The sequence below is a fragment of the Thalassophryne amazonica genome, chromosome 8 (genome assembly GCF_902500255.1).
Source record: "Thalassophryne amazonica chromosome 8, fThaAma1.1, whole genome shotgun sequence".
Lineage (NCBI taxonomy): Eukaryota > Metazoa > Chordata > Actinopteri > Batrachoidiformes > Batrachoididae > Thalassophryne > Thalassophryne amazonica.
The window spans coordinates 8,307,597-8,327,113 of record NC_047110.1 but is presented as its reverse complement, the minus strand read 5'-3'; the positions used below and the strand labels follow the sequence as shown (position 1 = coordinate 8,327,113).

Below are 19,517 nucleotides of genomic sequence, written 5' to 3'. Positions count from 1 at the left end.
GATTGGGCGCTGTTCACATTCACTGTATATAATGAATGTGTGCCACATACATGTTGTTACATATCAACATTTCCTTTGCCCTCCCTGGCCAGGCTCCAGTGGAGGTGGACATACGTGGCACAACATGCACAGGCTTTGCTGTGACCAATCGATCTCAGAGCTCAATCAACCTTGATCAGATTTTTTCAGATGCTGTTTTGATGCTGTCAGAATAGACTGCAATCAGACGATGTAAAAACTGCATATAGACCGCCGTCAGATGTGCATTTCATCTTGAGGGCGCTAAGAGTGTTTTGAACATGTGCAACACACCCAGGACAGCCGAGTGAATGGGACCAAATATGTAGATGCTCACAGACTACCGTCTGTTGGTCTTCGGACTGCAAGTCAGTATTTCCTGACTGTGGTCGGATGCGTCATTCTGACGCAATTTGGCCTCACTCGGCGTATGTGTGATGGGGCTAGAAAGCTTGGTGTGAGCACATATAGGTACCACGTTAAGGACATTCAAAGAATAGTTGCAGGTGATTTTTGAAAACATTTGGCTTCAGCTCAGATGTCATCCAGGCCAGATGTATTCAGAAAAGGTCAATAATGATATCTGGTCTGGATGTATGGAGTTGGATATAGCAAAGCTAGAGTGCACACTCCCTATACCGCTAATGCTGCCATGCTGACATGGGAGCACGGCCGCCATTACCAAAGAGGGCAAAAAGGATGCGAAGTACCCGGATGTGCAATACAGCGTGCGTGTTGCATGAATCCGGAAGTACCGAGGGTAAGGGTGTAACGGTACATGTATTTGTAGTGAATCGTTTCGGTACGGGACATTCGGTTCGGTACAGGGCTGTGCATGGGTGAGTTTGTGTTGCATTTACATTCATGTTGCCAACTTAAGCGACTTTCTTAACCCTCTTGATGACTTATTTTCTCAAAAGCTACTAGAGACAAATCTAGCTACTTTTCCTGGCATTATTGGAGACTTTTCTGATGTTTGGAGACTGAAAGTGAAAGTGTCTGTTGTCACCGAGCGGCAGCGGGTCGTCCCCCTCCTCTGCAACACTGCCTGCAGCAGCCTGTAAAGGGCTGAGTGGAGGGATATCTACAATCCTCCTCACTCGGACTTGCTCAGCATACTGACCTTGTTTGTTGCACTGTGATTAAATAGTCCCCAGACTTTGAGAAGCCCTGGCCTTGAGAAGTTATTTAATTTTAATAAGTGATGGCCAATTTTAATGGCAAAATAAATAAACAAACCAAGAACCAAGTTTATTTCTGGTTCTAAATATTTTTAAGGTGGTTTTATTCACTTTTTTTCCTCTCCCACAATGTTTTTGTTTTCAAAACTTTATTTAAAAAGATATATTAACAAACATTAAATGAACCGTTAATCGAAAGAGATAGAAAATAAAATAAATTGTACAAAAGTAAAGGGATTCTTTAACATTAATTGTCTTAAAAATTCCTTATAGAGTGTGACAGTTTTGGACAAGTTATTTTTTCTGGCAAAAAATATAAAGGTTGAATAAAATTGAACAGGGCTTCATGGTGTTGTGCTACTATGTACTTGTGGAAAGGTTTTGTCAAAAGCTGTTTACTAGGAATTTATTTTTTATAATATTTCATACATTTGTTGTTTATTTGAGAACATTTTATTTAACTTATTACAAGGCAGTACTTTGCAAATATTTTATTTTCCTGTTTGTGTAATGTTACAATAAATTGTTGGTTTAAACAACAAGCAAATTTAGTTTTTGCATTTTGCTACCATATTGTACCGAAAATGAACCGAATCGTGATCTCAAAACCGAGGTACGTACCGAACCGTGATTTTTGTGTATCGTTACACCCCTAACTGAGGGCAATCACTACACTGGGCTTACATGGACCGTAAATTTTATAGCTACCTGTTTTTGGTTTGCGTTTTAGTTAAAATAATATTGTTAATTAAATTAGAATAAAAACAGCTCAATTTCTTACCTCCTGGCTGAAATAGCGGGACTTTGGGATCGTAACATGCGGGCATGACACTGACTTGGAAACACACTCGTGACCAGTGATGCCGGTAACGCGTTACTTAGTAATGCGTTACTCTAATCTGACCACATTTTTTAGTAACGAGTAATCTAACGCGTTAATTTTTCCAAATCAGTAATCAGATTAAAGTTACTTCTCCAAGTCACTGTAATAGTCACTTACTATTATTTTTGCATTGTGGGTCGATAGCAGCATTAAACTTGGTCCATGGGCAGGAGGTTGGGGTTCGACTGAATTGCCCACTTTAAGCGAGCTGTGAGCTTTTCATCCGTGTTTTTTTGTAGCAACTACAACTCGTCCTCACCTCTTAAAGCGCGGTGACAACAGCACACCTGCACTGAGCTTTACAGAGACATTTTTATGCTTTTTTTTTCTCCTTTATTTAGAATTCTGAGCTGAGCCGCTCTGTATCTGCTCGTTACAAACAGCTGATCCTCAGCGACGCATCCACAGCTAACACTATTTTCCACTGAAATGCACCTAAACTCTCTTTCTGAGGACCACATGATGTGAAAACACAATAAAACTTTCTTACCTGTAAATCTGGTCATGTTTTCTGAATAAATAAATGTTATCCATTATTTGTGCTCAAACGCCAAAGCAGGGGCAAATCCAGATGGAATGGGGGCATGGGGCAAGGATGTGCCCCCCTACAACACCCCTAGATTAAAGGTCCAGTTTTGAAGCCGTTTTTTTACTACAACTACTTATACTACTTATAATACTAATAATTTCGACAAGTAAAATGTTTAGAGAGAATTTAAATGTTAGAAAAATGTTAGAAAGAATTTAATAGTTACATTTATAAACAATGTAGGTTAGAAATTGCAAGTTTTACAGTGCTGTCAACAGTTAAATATAGGTCAGGAAAGAGGTCTTTATTTTACTTTTTATAAAACAAGTATTTATTTTCATTGAAGTCAAGAAAGGGTGACTATAAAGTGAGTTTTGGCCAAACAGGTATCATTGTCATGTTGAGGTGGCAGAGGGTTGTTGTCGGCAGCTGGGGAAAGTAACTAAAAAAAGTAACTAGTAATCTAACTTAGTTACTTTTCCAATTGAGTAATCAGTAAAGTAACTAAGTTACTTTTTCAAGGAGTAACCAGTAATCAGTAATTCGATTACTTTTTCAAAGTAACTGTGGCAACACTGCTCGCGACTCAATCATCGCTAAACACAGCACAGTGCATCTGCAATGTAAATAAATCTACGGATAAATCCTCATTATGTTATTGTCCCAAGATCCTAATGACATGAAATGTATGTATTTATTTTTGTGGTAACTGTGATAGTCCATGCCACAGTGAGCACCTGATCCCGTCAGATCTCAGAGGTCAAACTGGGAGATGCTTGGGAAGATCAGGAGCTTTGTGTGTTTCTCCATCCAGAATTGGAGTTGTATCAGGAAGGCCATCCGGGGTAAAACTTGTGCCAAATCCCAATGTGGGTCTGTACTGGATTTGCTGTGGTGACCCTGAGCAGGTGAAGGCAGCCAAAGGACAAATAACAACTGTGTGTTTCATAGTATTCTGACTTTATACTTTGCTGTTTTGTGTCTTTAATGCCATTAAAACATGACCTCTGGTGCAGGAAAATGATGCCAGCATGGAGTTCCCTGGATGGCCCCTTGAGGTTGGCTCCACAAGTGAGCCATTCCCCATGTTCATGTTAAAAGTCCAACTGAGCAAGTGCTTGTCACAGGTCTGTGCTCGAGTGCAGCAGTTGTGCACAAGAACCTAAAATGCACCCTTGGGACCTTGCTGTTCCACTCATGGAGTGTAGCGTAAGCACTCGTACCACGTCCATACTAGCTCGTGGAACTACCACCCACCTTCAGTGTGAAACAGAGCACTACAACGTTCAGCAGAGCACTGTTCACATTATGTTCATTCTTATTAACGTGTGCCGTATTTCCTTGATTAAACGCCTACCTTAAATACATGCCAGTCTTGTATAAAGGCCGGTTCACGTATGTTAGCTGCCAGACGTCATTACCTGGCTGATTGTCCATGTGAGCAGTCGCGGGTCCAAATGGCAGCCTCCTGCTCAAGTGTGTGCTGACGGACAATATACCGCTAATTTGCCTCCCAAGAGAGCAGCTCCTTCTACCAGTGATGTCACAGAAAGGAAGTACAGTTCCTACACCGTTGAGACAAAGCTGCAAGTTGCTGGGTTTGCGGGAAAAAAAACCCCCAGCAAGGTAGGTACAGTTTACAGTTAATTATTGTCATTAAATGAAGCAGAGGAAGCATAACGTTAGTAGATGTTTCTTCAGCTTTGAAAAAAAATTCCCATAAAATATTACAGGTGAGCCCTGTTAACTTGTGCATGCGCAAGTCACGATTCAGCTTTACTCGTGGTTACGTTCCGAACCCAGAAAATTTAGATTACTGTGTAAACGTCCGTTTTGATTTCACCATTTTTGGGAGGGATTGCCAGTACCTACTGTATTACCTTAATTAAGGTAATACAGTATTAGAAATGGTGGTGGTTTTTCCACTGTATTTGTGTGTATTTAATGCTTTATTGTTACAGTTGTAGCGGCCTACATTACTTCTAGGTGCAATGTTTAATTTAGCATGAAACCCGTGCAATAAGTTACAGAATTCCTGTTTTCAGTTCCCTGGAATATTTTTATATTCTTCCAGATAAGTACACCCAGCTGAACAGCGCCCTCTTCAGTCTGAATGCATGTACAGGTTATATTCTACAACCGGAGATAATGCGCTCTGACAGCTATGACCCTCTCCAGGATAATAAGAAGGTTCAGTACAACATTGTGGTTCAGGTACGTTTCCATACAAGCTCATACACTCATTGTAAATACCAACTTTGGACAAGTATTTATTTGTTTTGCACGGGTTATGCACACAATATTAATAATTGCCAATGGCAAGTGTTAATTTTAAAGAAATGTATTTATTAATAAGTTAATGTAGTCAATTTGTTAAAGTATGGGGCATCACCGCTGGGATCAGGAACCAATAACCAACCTTTGTAAAAGCAGTGGACGCTGATGTCATTGAAGGCAAACTGCACCAGGAGTGGCGTGTGGCGTGCTTGGCACCACTCTCCATGGAAGACGTCAGGGATTTATTCTTATTTGTCTTTATGGTAGTTAGGCTTCTGTTGTTAGGATTATGCGCTGCCTTGATCTACCGTAAAATTGGCAAGACAGCTGCCACCAAAACCACAACCCCACTTCTGTCCGTCATAATTATTGAGGTTGGTAAAGCTGTACAGTCTCAGACTGCGTTGACTCTTGAACTGAAAAGCAAGTTGGAATTCATCTCAGAGCAGCTGTCTACCCTGGAAAGGCATTTATGTTGGAGACCAGTGAATATTCATTTACACAATTGGATCTGGACAGTTAAGAGAAGCTGCATTTGGCTCTGTGCTTCTCTGCCTAACCCAAACACAGCAGCCTTATCAGCTGCCGAAGGTCAAACTGCCCCACTTGTTTTTCCTCTAGAAGATTTCAGTGGCCCTGGTGACACGGCTCCCCTTCTCAGCAGCCTCCACTACACTACTCCCCCCAAAGCTTGGCTGCGCTGTATTTCTGCTGCGGCCTACACTCACTTTGCCTCAATTTGGACAGACTGGTTCAAATTTAGCGCACATAAACAGTCAAATGTATATGTGCGGTTGTTGTAATTCTGATGTGTGCCATTATTATGTTCAACTACACTCAACAAAAATATAAATGCAACACTTTTGGTTTTGCTCCCATTTTGTATGAGATGAACTCAAAGATCTGAAACTTTTTCCACATACACAATATCACCATTTCCCTCAAATATTGTTCACAAACCAGTCTAAATCTGTGATAGTGAGCACTTCTCCTTTGCTGAGATAATCCATCCCACCTCACAGGTGTGCCATATCAAGATGCTGATTAGACACCATGATTAGTGCACAGGTGTGCCTTAGACTGCCCACAATAAAAGGCCACTCTGAAAGGTGCAGTTATATCACACAGCATAATGCCACACATGTCGCAAGATTTGAGGGAGCGTGCAATTGGCATGCTGACAGCAGGAATGTCAACCAGAGCTGTTGCTCGTGTATTGAATGTTCATTTCTCTACCATAAGCCATCTCCAAAGGTGTTTCAGAGAATTTGGCAGTACATCCAACCAGCCTCACAACCGCAGACCACGTGTAACCACACCAGCCCAGGACCTCCACATCCAGCATGTTCACCTCCAAGATCGTCTGGGACCAGCCACTCGGACAGCTGTTGAAACAATCGGTTTGCATAACCAAAGAATTTCTGCACAAACTGTCAGAAACCGTCTCAGGGAAGCTCATCTGCATGCTCGTCGTCCTCATCGGGGTCTCAACCTGACTCCAGTTCGTCGTCATAACCGACTTGAGTGGGCAAATGCTCACATTCGCTGGCATTTGGCACGTTGGAGAGGTGTTCTCTTCACGGATGAATCCCTGTTCACACTGTCCAGGGCAGATGGCAGACAGCGTGTGTGGCGTCGTGTGGGTGAGCGGTTTTCTGATGTCAATGTTGTGGATCAAGTGGCCCATGGTGGCGGTGGGGTTATGGTATGGGCAAAGAACACAGGTGCATTTTATTGATGGCATTTTGAATGCACAGAGATACCGTGACGAGATCCTGAGGCCCATTGTTGTGCCATACATCCAAGAACATCACCTCATGTTGCAGCAGGATAATGCACGGCCCCATGTTGCAAGGATCTGTACACAATTCTTGGAAGCTGAAAATGTCCCAGTTCTTGCATGGCCAGCATACTCACCGGACATGTCACCCATTGAGCATGTTTGAGATGCTCTGGACCGGTGTATACGACAGCGTGTACCAGTTCCTGCCAATATCCAGCAACTTCGCACAGCCATTGAAGAGGAGTGGACCAACATTCCACAGGCCACAATTGACAACCTGATCAACTCTATGCGAAGGAGATGTGTTGCACTGCATGAGGCAAATGGTGGTCACACCAGATACTGACTGGTATCCCCCCCAATAAAACAAAACTGCACCTTTCAGAGTGGCCTTTTATCGTGGACAGTCTAAGGCACACCTGTGCACTAATCATGGTGTCTAATCAGCATCTTGATATGGCACACCTGTGGGGTGGGATGGATTATCTCAGCAAAGGAGAAGTGCTCACTATCACAGATTTAGACTGGTTTGTGAACAATATTTGAGGGAAATGGTGATATTGTGTATTGAATTCATGTTGTATTCATACAATTTTTTTACAATGCTGCATCATTTTCATACAATTTTGAAATAAATGGTTAAGTTCCTGCCCCTCCAATCACTCACGACTAATTTTTCAATGAAGTGCAACCTGTGACAGTAAAAGTTGCAGATGCCCAGCCAGGACCATAAGTTGTCCTGTGGACTGTGCCTCTGTCCACTGGTCCACTTGTAGGCCGAGTAAAGGTGTTGCATTATCAAAATAAATAAATAAATAAAATAAAATAAAAAACACAGTTCAGAACAGATACAGATTTTAAGTCACAGATTGGATTTTTGGATCAACAAAAATAAATAAAGAATAAAAGACAAATACTACTTTTCTTTGCATTCTGAAAAAGGCCCCAGTGAGTGATGAAAAGAAGGAACTTTTTCCTGTTATCCTGAATTAAAACAAGGTGTCTGATATTTTACATAATATTTTTAAATTATAACGCAATGCTTAAAGGGCACGGTGGATTAGTGCTCAGCACTGGTTCCTTACAGCAAGAAGGTCGTCGGATCGCTTCCCGCCCTTTCTGTGTGGAGTTTGCATGTTCTTCCTGTGTCTGTGTGGGTTTCCTCCAGGTGCCCCAGTTTCCGCTCACAGTCAAAAAACATGCTTATTTAGGGTGTGCTCCTGTCTCTGTCCCTGACCAAGGAAGGGTCTCTACATCTGGAGTTGGTCGCCGGGCACCGGACTGTGGCTGCTCACTGCTTCTAGTGGTTGGATTGTGTCTAAGTGGAATTAGGATGGTTAAATGCAGAGGACATATTTCATTGTATCTACATTAATAGCCAAGTGGCCACTGTGTGCCTGCGGGGAGAGCTGACGTTTGCCGTTTGGTATGCTTCTGTATTTTGGATCAAGGATGAATACTGCGTAAACAGAAAGTTGATAGGACAAATATTTTTGGAGAAATTAGAAATTTTAGCTAACCATTAAAGTGGATATGACACTTAAAGACAACATAGTCTTATTACATGTAACAAAGGTTATATATTTTGGTCAACCTAAGCATTTTGGGAAAATGGACGCGGTTCTCCCATTATATATATAACATTTGAACATCCCGCCACTGAGGTACCGTCTCCATGTTCTCGCACCACTCACAGGAACACATAAAATGTCAACCCCAAATAATATGTTCACAATAATCTTGAAATGGTCAAGGAACTTGTAAAAATATCAGTGTAATACGTAGTAAACACGGCAGCGGCATGTTCACTGATGTTTTTGATGATCTTTCTCGAAACTTTCGCCTTTTATTTCCTATTCTTTTGTGATATTAACGTAACTAAACACAGATGAATGCAATGCCAGGCACTCGAAAACGGCAAAAACCCGAAGGTAATGACGGTGGTCCGCAAGTAATAGCTACACTGTCGCGGCTCCAGAACAATAACAAAGGCAGTAAACAGACGCTAGAATCAAAAATGCTATACAGTGGTCCCTCGCGGTTCACCTTTCGTGGCTTCGCAATTTCTCGGATTTTTTTAGTGCAATTTTGCATGCTTTTTTTTTTTTTTTTTAACAGCACATTGTATTCTGCGTCCTTATCAGGCGGGCCGGTCACGGCACCGGTTGGCATCACCGTGATTGCTCTCACTGCCTCCGATGCGCTTACTGAGTCTGTGGGCTTGGTAAACGCAGCAGCGGGCCACTCACACCGCCCCTCCTGTCTGCTGGCGTATAAAGTATGTAGTGAGGGGTTTTACAGCCTTAAAACATCTATAATAATTGCAAAAAATAGCGCTGACTACTTCACGGACTTCACTTATCGCGGGTTATTTTTAGAACGTAACTCCCGCGATAAACGAGGGACCACTGTAATTACAGTGTTATAAACAGCAGCAACAAAAATCAAAGCCTACCTTACCATTCCGTATTCTGCAGCCTTTCAAAATCCATCGGAATTGGCACGTCTCTTGCCTCTGCTTCGGCTCCGCCATAAACACCGTCGGCATTATTTCCGCTGCCAGAATGCTCCTGTTTGAATGTTCGTCCGAAAGATACGGCTCCAATCCGTAGGGTCTAATCACTGCTGCAACGTCCTCAGGATCCGAGTCAGAAATAATCCACACTTGAAGAGGAGTCAGAAAAGTTCTTGATCTCGTCACAGTCCATGCTGAGGTCTATCTGTTCCTGTTGTCAATCAAACAGACAAAGACAGGACTCTACATGTTGTGATGTCACAGCATTACGTGACCGCTGATGGAACGCTGCCAGCGTGCTTTCCAAGAAACACGCTTTTGAGAAACTGTACAAACTTTATTTCTCAGTGATAATAATTAAAACCACTTTCAACTTACTATACTATATGTATATTTTGATATTTATATCAGTTTTACCTAATTTTTTAGGTGTCATATCCACTTTAAATAATTGACGTTGTGCTGCAATGCACCATGTGTGTTTAGGATTTTAAATGTTGTTATTGTGGATCATGTTAGTTTAATAGTATTGTTAGTGTTATGATTTATTGTGTTTTGTACTTCACTTGGTTTAGTCACTTTAGTTTCATGTTGCCGATACCAGGAGTGAAACGTGTATTGCATTTAATGTCTTCTGCCACTGTCTCTGTGTCTAAAAATAGAAGCACTGCACACACCACTGCAGCACTGCAGGGGTGGTAAATCATCTTTATACTAAAAGTGTGAGTGCGTGCATGCGTGATTTTTAGTAAGTTCAATGTAAGTACATAATATAATTGTAAATATGTTAAAAATACATGGATGACACAAGAAAGTGAATACTCTTATTTCCATTGTGGTCCATTTAAAAATCAAATGACAAAATAGAAATAATGAAATATAATAATAATAAAAATAATGTGTATAACAATAACCTAAACAATTTATAAATACATTAAGTAAATTAACATTAAAAATTTACATAACTAAGACGCTTCTAAAAACTGTTGGGGTCTAAGGATCGAAAAACACTGGGCTCACACACCATTCCAATTCATTCTAGAAACTTTGCACACTGTGGAGGTGGTTGTATTTGTTTTGAAGGCTGGCGACTGTGACCGACTTTTTATGGTCATTGTTTGTTACATCCTCTAAATAAATATTATGCCAATCTCCAATTTTTTCATTGTATATCCCAGTTTACATCAAACACATAAGGCTTCAACCAAATACCCACCCAATACAAGTACATATTACTGCACTTTGCATAGAAAATAATACTGCGCGCGGGGCATTTTGTGATGAATGTCTCTAGTTAACCTCTTAAAATACCTCTTATATAGGTCAAGGTTAGCCATCTTTGAACTTGTCCAAGGTATGTGTCCCAAGAATGTTTCCTGTAAATATGAAGAGTTAGTTTGCGTATTAAATTGCAATATGAACAGTAAAGTAAGTCCCTTGTTTTCACTCAGGGTCGCCACAGCAGATCCAAATACGATATCAGTGAATAAAATATAGCTTGTCAAAATTGTGAAAAGTACAAAAAAAAAAAAAAGAAACTAAACGAGCAAAGCTGATCTAAGTTTATAACTTTAAATTATTTCTTCAGGAAGAGGAGGGTGTTTACACTGTCCAGTGTCAGGGGAGCAGTAATAATTGCCCTGATAACCCTTTTTTGTTCCTGTCCTATGCACTAACACTGTGTTGACTTCATCCACTAAATAGGGGTGTCTGAAAATTGACGTGTGTCTGTGTGAGAGAGAGAGAGAGAGAGAGATACTGTTGCTGTGTTGTATTTGCATTTGAGTGTTGATTAATCTTGCAAACTAGCAGCGGTGGGCACAGCTAACCAAAAAGTTACCTTCAATAACCGCTTATCTACTAACTGAAAAGATCATTTTTATAATGCATAACAGATAAACTGAAAAAAATTAATAAATACCAGAAGCTACAGCTAACTGCTTGCTTGTAGTATTGACTCCGGTACACTATCAGCTACTGACAAGCCAGTTTTGAGTTTAAGCACCGCCGACACTACTGAGTAGAATTAAAGGTGATCACAAACCTAACACAAACAATGAGTCAGAGCTTCTGTCTTTGTGCACCCTGCTCACTACTATAAGGAAAAGTCATTTACATTCAACATACACTGCCCCAGACATGTGGCAAAAGGCATGAAAAGCAAAGCAGTTTTGGCTTATGGTTTGATTTAAAAATCGAATTAATTCTGGCCGGTTTATTGATATTAATGTTAACTCTGTCATTTTTACAAAGTGAAAATATCACAAATATCTTTTAGTTTTAAATTAATCCACTAATTCTTAAAGTTTGAGTATTAAAACTCACAGATGTCAAAAGGCATTATGGCATTATGGGAAAATGAGTCTCCTCATCACTGGTTGGCTGTTTATTTGTAAAAAAAAAAATAACACACAAGTTAATGTAATGTGTGTTGGTTTTTACAATTAAATGTGTATTTGTAAATATGTCATTTGTTTTTCATTTGTAAAAAAATGCATTTGCACAGCTGAAAATTCTGTTTAAGGGAGATTCAGAGCACCAAATGGCGGCCATGTGACAGTTGGATGTTATTTACACTCCCTTCCAGTAGATGGCGGTGTTCCATGCATTTTGGGTCAAAATCCCAAAATGCATAGAACACCGGGTTAGCGGAACTGTCCTCATCACTGCAAGGTAGTACAAATAAATGCAAAATGTAACTATGTATGCAGCATGGAGGCTTAGTGGTTAGCACTGTCGCCTCATATCAAGAAGACCGTGTAATCGCTTCCTACCTTGTCCTTTGAATGTGGAGTTTCCATGTTCTCCCTGTGTTTGCGTGGTTTCTTCCTGGGTGCTCCAGCTTCCTCCCACTTACAAACACATGCAGGTTTGGTGGATTGGACACTTTAAATTGATTGTAGATGTGCATATGTTTGCTTCTATATATGGCCTGTGATAGACTGGCATCCTGTCCAGGGTGCACCCTGCCTCGTGCCCTATTACTGCTAGGATAAGGTCCAGCCCCAGTGGAGTAAGCAGTATAGAGGATGAATGAAATGTAATTCTGTCATATAAATGATGGTTATTTGAGTCTGTCTCCTCCACAGGTTGTTAGTATAAAGAGACCCTTGTCACAGTTTTCTCTCTTCTGTTTCCTATGCAGGTGATTGCTGCCAGACATCTTCCAAGGACAGGCCGCAGCATTTCCAGTCCATTTGTAGAGGTCGAGCTTTGCGGACAAACAGAGGAGAAATTCAAGACTGTTGTCTATCGTAAGAAAAAGATGAAACTCAGTCAACACTGACCCAGTCATGTGCAAACAAATATTTTTTATCAATTGTGTCTCCAGTCCTAATAATAAAGTCACGCAGTTTTAATTAACTTCAAATTAAATTCAGCGTGTCTGCATGTAATTCTAGCTAGCTAACTAGCCAGCTAGCCAAAATGTCATAACTGACATTCTCTCACTATGTAAGTGCTCCTTTGACGAGAACAAATAAAACATAAATGAATCTGTCAAGTTCGACACTTTTGGCCGTCTGAAGTGTATCTTTATGTGGTTAATTCAGGAAGTCATTGAAAACCTGGAACTTATGTTGTGGTTGAGCAGAGAATGGATTAGGACCAAAATGCAGGGAGCTGTGGTGAAAACAAGGTAACAGTTTATTACCAGAAGATGAACTAATACTGCAGATGACTTGGAGGAGGCACCAGAGCATGGAGGCACAGGCTGGACCTGAATGAGTTGCAGGTTGCAGATGCAGGAGGTGGGGGTGGGGGTGAATCCAACTCATCAGGGGCACAATCGGGACTGCTCCAAATGCTGGTGTGTTGCCATTTCAGATGCCAGTTCAAATGCCATTCGAGGTAGCGGTCACTCAGCAGTATGACTGACTCCACCGCCGTTCGGATGTTTTCCAGCATGAGCGACACATGAATGTGCCGACTGCTGTGCGAGGCGTTCGAATGTCAATTCGTACAGCATCTGTGCTATACAGTGTGACGGGGTATACATTTAGGCTTTATGGACAGCAGGTTTTCTGTGTTGAACCTTTGTGAATATGTGAACAGTGCTGCTGACCTACCTGCTGGTTGTTTTCCCAGGTGATAACGGTCTGAACCCAGTGTGGAAAGCTCCAGCAGAGGCCATCGTGCTAACTGTCTACAAGCCAGAACTCACCTTCCTCCGCTTTGTAGTCAACGAAGAGGACATGTTTTCAGACCCCAACTTCCTAGCTCAGGCCACTTTTCCGGTAAAAGGCATCCGCTCAGGTGAGTACCCCTGTACACTACCACACGCAGTGAAAACATCTCCACACAGAGAACACTTATTGTGCATTGTGGTGTAACTGCTAATTACCGTATTTGTGTGAGGAGTCATTCTTTGCAGTGGACTCTGTCCCGCTTTTGCCACTAGTCAGATTTCTTATATGAATGTTAAAAAACTAAACACTTCTGCAAGTAATGCCTGAATCTCAGAAGCCAAAGCCAGGGCTGGAGGCCTCAGACTTACTTGATGTGGCTCTGGCCATGGAAGCGGGATCAGGGTCAGACCTCAATGAAATCAACAAAGATCAACTCATCTGTGATGGCGGCTGTAGATAAACAGCATAAGAAAGTAGACAATTTGGTGAGTGACTTCAGGACAGAAATCCTGAATGTGCGCAGTTTACAAAGGTAATTGAAGAAGTGCAGAAAGAAAACATCATATTCTCAACTCGCATTGCTGTTCTTGAGGGAAAGCTAATGGCTATGCTAACCAGGCTATAGCACTTTATAACACTGTCTATACGAGTCACCTGGTTGGCAGAAAAGACTGAAGATCTGGAGTCCCGGCAGCGGCGAGATAACTGCATACTCAGAGTGGAAGAGCAACTTGGAAATATATGACCGGAGAGAGCCGTGGCTGAAATGTTGAAGGAAACGTCCTTGACGATACACAATGCTAGATTGGGCCCACAGGAGCCCACAGCTGAGGCCAAAGTATGGGGATGGCTGAGGCCAATAATTGTCAAGTTCCACTACTAGCGGATGTTTGTTGGAAGGCCTTGGGTGCAGGTTTCATCATTCACCAGGGCAGTCGATTCTACATTCATCCAGATTACTTGGTCGCCGTCAGGAAAAAGAGGTGAGAGGATTTCTTCCTGTATCCAGCAATACTGAAGCTCATGGCCCGAGCTGGGGAACAGGTATCTTTCAAAGATCCAATCAAGGTGAAGCATCATTATATGGCGACCAATCCCCGAGATGGAGGGACAGGGACCATTTTAACTGTCCCTATTATCTATTAAAATACATAATATTAATATTGTAGGTATCATCTTATATGCTAACATATATTTTGACTGGTAAATGTCATCACACTGCAGTTGGATGCATTTTATGTTTGGACTATAGATGAGGATAGGTGACATTTTTCAGTCAGTTGGGGAGCATAAATGGGATTGAGGATCCATGATGAACAATTCTGTATACTTTGTGAAGAGTTTGTGTACAAATGTAAAAATGTAAATATTTTTCTTTTTCCCTGTCACAATAGTGTAAATGTTTAATGTTCAGTCTTAATTAAACATTATAACCCTGAGAGTACTTTTCCTTTGTTTTCTGATTAATTAATCCTCCTATCGTTATCATTATCACTAATTTTGTTTGATGTTACTCTTATCTTGTGGAGATGTCATCCAACTGTAAGTGCTGACATTCTCAAACTGATCAAATAAGTGCCAGCACACATGCATCGATAATAGTATTGAGACAAAAGCCCCATTTCATTCTGTTCAGCCTTTGCAGAGTTTATGTAAGAGTTAAGTAATTTGGTTAAATGGAACGAAACATTTAGTAATTTGAAATCATTGTAACCTGATGTAATACTGCTGCAAGAGACATTTGAATATGAATTCGCAAAAAAAATCTAAGCTGTCAGTGGACTGGACAAATATATCATTTATGTTTTAACTCTAAATCAGAGGAACGGTGATTTTAATTAAGGGGATTCCATTTGAACACTCTGAAGTAATGGCAGATATATTGTTGTAGTGTGTGAGCTATTTAATACAACATTAATATTGGTTAACATCAGTGGACCAAACTGGGACAATGCACAATTCTTAATTTTTTTCTCAACTCTCCCAGACTTTAATTCCTACAAACTAATTCTAGATGTTGACTTCAGTTGTGTCCTTACAGCCCAGCGAGACAGAATAGAACAGACAGGTGAAGTGTAAGGTCAAACAACACTCTCTCGGCAGCTGCCGTGTCTGTTAATTCCCTCCTTTGCCCTTTTGGCTTATCAGACCCCTGTTGGATAAAGAATCCAACTACAAAGCAATTCTCCTTCTCCCTCGTTCATCACAGCTATTCCAGGATTGACTATTTTATTGTCGGTAATCAGCTACTTCCCTTAATTTCCAGCTGCAGATATCACAGTATAGTGCTATCAGATCATTGTCCAGTGCAGATGGAGCTACTTTTTCCAGGTAATGCAGCGCCCAAACTCAGTTGGTGGCAGCCCCCACGCAGACTATTTTTATGTGAACATTTTAGAACATTTCTCAAGAGTCAAATTGTTATGTTCCAAAAAGAAGTCAAAAGATGAATTTCATGAGAAGTCCACGCAGGCGTCCAGTCCACAGGCAGGGGCAGAGGTGTCAAATCCGGCTTCAGAAAGTAAAAACCCTCCCATGTGTTGCTTCTACCTGTGCACCTAAAACAGGTGATCTCAATAATTAGTTCATCCACCTGCCTGAAGAACTGAATTAATTACAATCAGCTGGTTTATTGGGAAGATGGAACAAATATGTGGCTGGACTTTTACTTTCTGAAGCTGGATTTGACACCTCTGGGCAGGGATCATCCATCATGGCAGTCAGTGGGCCTGTTCTCGCGACAGAGTCTGTTCCACGTCCATTTCAGAAATTATGCAATCATCACATCCAGCACATGACGCCATCTGCACCTCAGACAGAGAGAAAAAAATGGTTTGATGTTGGAATATTTTCCCTTCACAGAGGCACAAGGCAGGGTTTCTGTCTGTCACCTTTTTTATTTGACATTGTGATTGAACCACTGACAATCTCTATTAGAGTGGATAGCAGGATTAAAAGTATATCCAGGTATCAAGCGTGGTGGACAGAAATGACTGACTGGACACAACTGCACAACTCAGCCAACCGTAGAGTAAAAGGGCTTAATGAAGAACTTAGCAGGGTACACGGTAAGACAGTCTAAGAGAAGCAAAAATCATCAGGCAAACAGGCTGGTGATCCAAAAACACAATGAGACTGTCAGGATGAGAAAACACAAGAACAGAGCTGGAGAGAAGGCACAAGGCACATCAATCTGGTGAGAGACAAGTGCAACTAGTGGAGCTTGTATACACCCAGGTGATGAGCTACAGGTTAAGAACAGGTGTGTGGAAAGCACCAGAACAAGGGTGTGGCCACACAGAGTGACACGCCCACCACCAAACACCAGGAGACAGACGAGAGAGAGGGACAGAAAAAGCCCAAGCAGGAAATAGACCAACAAGAGAATAAACACCCACAGAACACACACACATATCAGAGCATGCCCGACCTTCTCTGTTGGCTGAAAAAAAATTAGTAGTATATCAGGGTATAAAGTTAATCAGTCAAAATCTTTATTATTTCCTTTGAAAATTTGCCTTTTAAAATTGAGAACAAATTTGCTTCCCTGGGAATAGAAATAGCAGGTTCAGTTAAGGCTGTTCTTCAGTATAACTATAGGTCTATTTTAGACCATATCAAAATTTACTTGGACCGGTGGTCAAAACTTCCATCCACACTGGCAGGATGGATGAATGCAGTGAAGATGACTAATGCCCAGCTTTGTTTATTTGTTCCAGATGATTCCCATTTTGCTCAGCTGGATCACTTCATCATTTCATTCATATATGGAATAAAAAACCTGCATGTATAAAGAAAGCAAGCATGGAGAGAATGAAATCTAATGGTGGTTGGGGTTTACCTAGCTTTTTAATTTTACAGCTAATTTTTCAAACTGACATATTGGATCAACAGGTTCACAGATACGGAAGGTCCAGTTTGGGCTGATATGGAATTGAGAGCTATACTCCCAGTTTTCCCCATTTCAGTCCTAACTGCCCTGCTTCCACTAAATATTAAATCATCTGAACTAGGGGTGGCTATCGTAAACTGGTTCCTGTTAAGAATCGACAAGAAAGGATTCGATCAACTAACATCAATAGTTTTTTGCTTAATAATGCCCTTTTTGGTTTTTCAGTTGACATTACGCCGGAGCGTAAGGTCAACTGTATTGGGAAAATTATCATTTCTCTACGTTGATTGAAGCAGCAGGTCGCCCACAACGGGGCCTCCTGTTGTTCAGGATGGGCAAGCCCCTTGGGTCTGGTTTGACACGGTCCACTGAGATGTGTTTGGTTTTACCGCCTGTGTCGACCAGAGGGTTTTTTAACCATCTCCATTCTACCTTCATTATGAAACAATGTCTTATTCATTATATTAATTGTAGTGTTCTTACCTTTGATTACAATGGAGAAAATAAATCCCAAATTCCGTAGTGAAGGGCACGTGGCGCAGAATGCTGGAATCACATGTTCAGTGCTTCATTAGTGCTGAGTCGCTTCGATTTCTGACCAATCACGGCTCATGTAACTGGTTTGTACACTTCAGTTTCATTCAGGAAATGGGTGCTCATCGTATTGAGACGTCTCCATACCGAATTCTTTGGTTTTCACCCATTGTGTGAAAGAAAAAACAGAATATTCATTTTGACTGATGAGAAACCTTCATAAAACAGATGACTAGCACCCACACAGAAGGAGATGACATCAGACCTACAGGAAAAACACTGGACTGTGTGCGTGTGTGTTCCGACAGGTTACCGCTCTGTACCTTTGAAGAATGGCTTCAGTGAGAACTTGGATCTGGCCTCTCTGCTCATCTACATCAGCGTGCAGCAGGCTGGGGTGAGGACGCGCACGGGGAGCACGAGGGTTGATGAGCTTTCACATAACGGTGGGGATATTTGTGTGAATGTCAACGTGTGTTATGTGACTTAGAAAGTCAAGGAAGAGCTTTACTCATCCTCAAGCGAGCTACGGAAAAAGCAGGCAGAGCAAGTCGGCGAGCTCTTCCTGTATGATACGCACGCCAACATTCAGCAGTCCACTTTCCCTCGCCAACAAAACCACCTCAGGAGAGAGTTCAGCACAAGTGAGAAGAACAGGTGGGTCTGTGTCCACATGACCCTCAGCATGATCACATTCTTCCAGAATAATTCATTTTCTTTGTGCCACAGGACAAAAGAAAAGACAAACACCAGCAAATTCTGATCCTGAGAACTAACTCAGTGTGGAGTTCTAGCATCAGAAGAAGACTCTGAAGAGAAGACTTAATCAACTTGTGGTTCATCCATTTGTTGCACTGTTGTGAAGCTGTTATGTTGATTTAATGACACTGTTAAAAATATCCATTTCCATGCAAAAAAACCAAACAGCTAGTATCTTTCAATAGTTTTTTTTATTTATTATCTCTTTCAACATACTGTTTTAGTTGTCTGTCCGGATTCCTCGGTCTGTGAGGAATCCCATTTTTCTAAATCTAGCTTCCAACACTCAGGGCCTGATTTACTAAGATCCCAGACAAGTGCTAAATTGTGCAGACATTTCAAACCTTTACACATTTGCGTTGACAGTCGTGCAGGTGTTACTCTGACTAATTGTGTAGTTGGTAACATGACGTCAACAGCAGTACATGAGGACTGTGTGTGTTTTAATGGCTACTGGCAGATATGCACCTTGTGCTTCATTGCACACAAACTCTGCCACATAATTGAACATGTTCACATGTTAACAATTAAAAAAACACAGTTTCCTATTTTAGACATTTAATTGCTCCATCCACAGTATTCAACTCTTTGAGGTTCATGGACATGCCAGTGTTTCATCATGTCTATATTAATAGATCAGTGATGGAACATCACACAGACGTCATTTGACCACTTCCAGAAACCACATAGTCTCAGCTGTAAAATGCATCTCTCCTCTGGATGACCTTTGTCTCACAGCCAATCCTACAGGCCAGAGAATGTCACATGGGAGTGTCTCTTCTCTACCCTGTGAGAGGCGGGACTCTGGCTGCACCATCAGATCACTGAAAAACACCACTAAACATGCAAAAACTCTGGAAGAAAGGTCCTGAAAACATATTTAAAATTTTTGTTTAGTCTTCCAGACTAAGAAATGCATGGAATAATGTGGAATTTTTTACTTTGTCAAGGAAGCAGTGTGCTTTATTTTTTTTATTCAACAGCAGTAGACAAGTATTTATATTTTACATATACACTGT

At 41.2% G+C, this 19,517-nt stretch overlaps 1 protein-coding gene across 3 annotated transcripts in view; it reads left to right on the top strand.

Annotated features, from left to right (window-relative positions):
- The window catches only part of plcg2 (phospholipase C, gamma 2), a 223,001-nt gene extending 204,336 nt beyond the window's left edge, over window positions 1-18,665 (top strand). For all 3 annotated transcript variants that reach the window (XM_034175720.1, XM_034175722.1, XM_034175721.1), the window contains 6 exons: window positions 4,686-4,825; window positions 12,332-12,440; window positions 13,273-13,440; window positions 18,048-18,136; window positions 18,230-18,396; window positions 18,469-18,665. In XM_034175720.1, coding sequence (XP_034031611.1) covers window positions 4,686-4,825; window positions 12,332-12,440; window positions 13,273-13,440; window positions 18,048-18,136; window positions 18,230-18,396; window positions 18,469-18,502 — 707 coding nt within the window. In that variant the 3' untranslated portion in view covers window positions 18,503-18,665. The remainder of the gene's footprint in view (window positions 1-4,685; window positions 4,826-12,331; window positions 12,441-13,272; window positions 13,441-18,047; window positions 18,137-18,229; window positions 18,397-18,468) is intronic.
- Window positions 18,666-19,517: the final 852 nt, after the last annotated feature.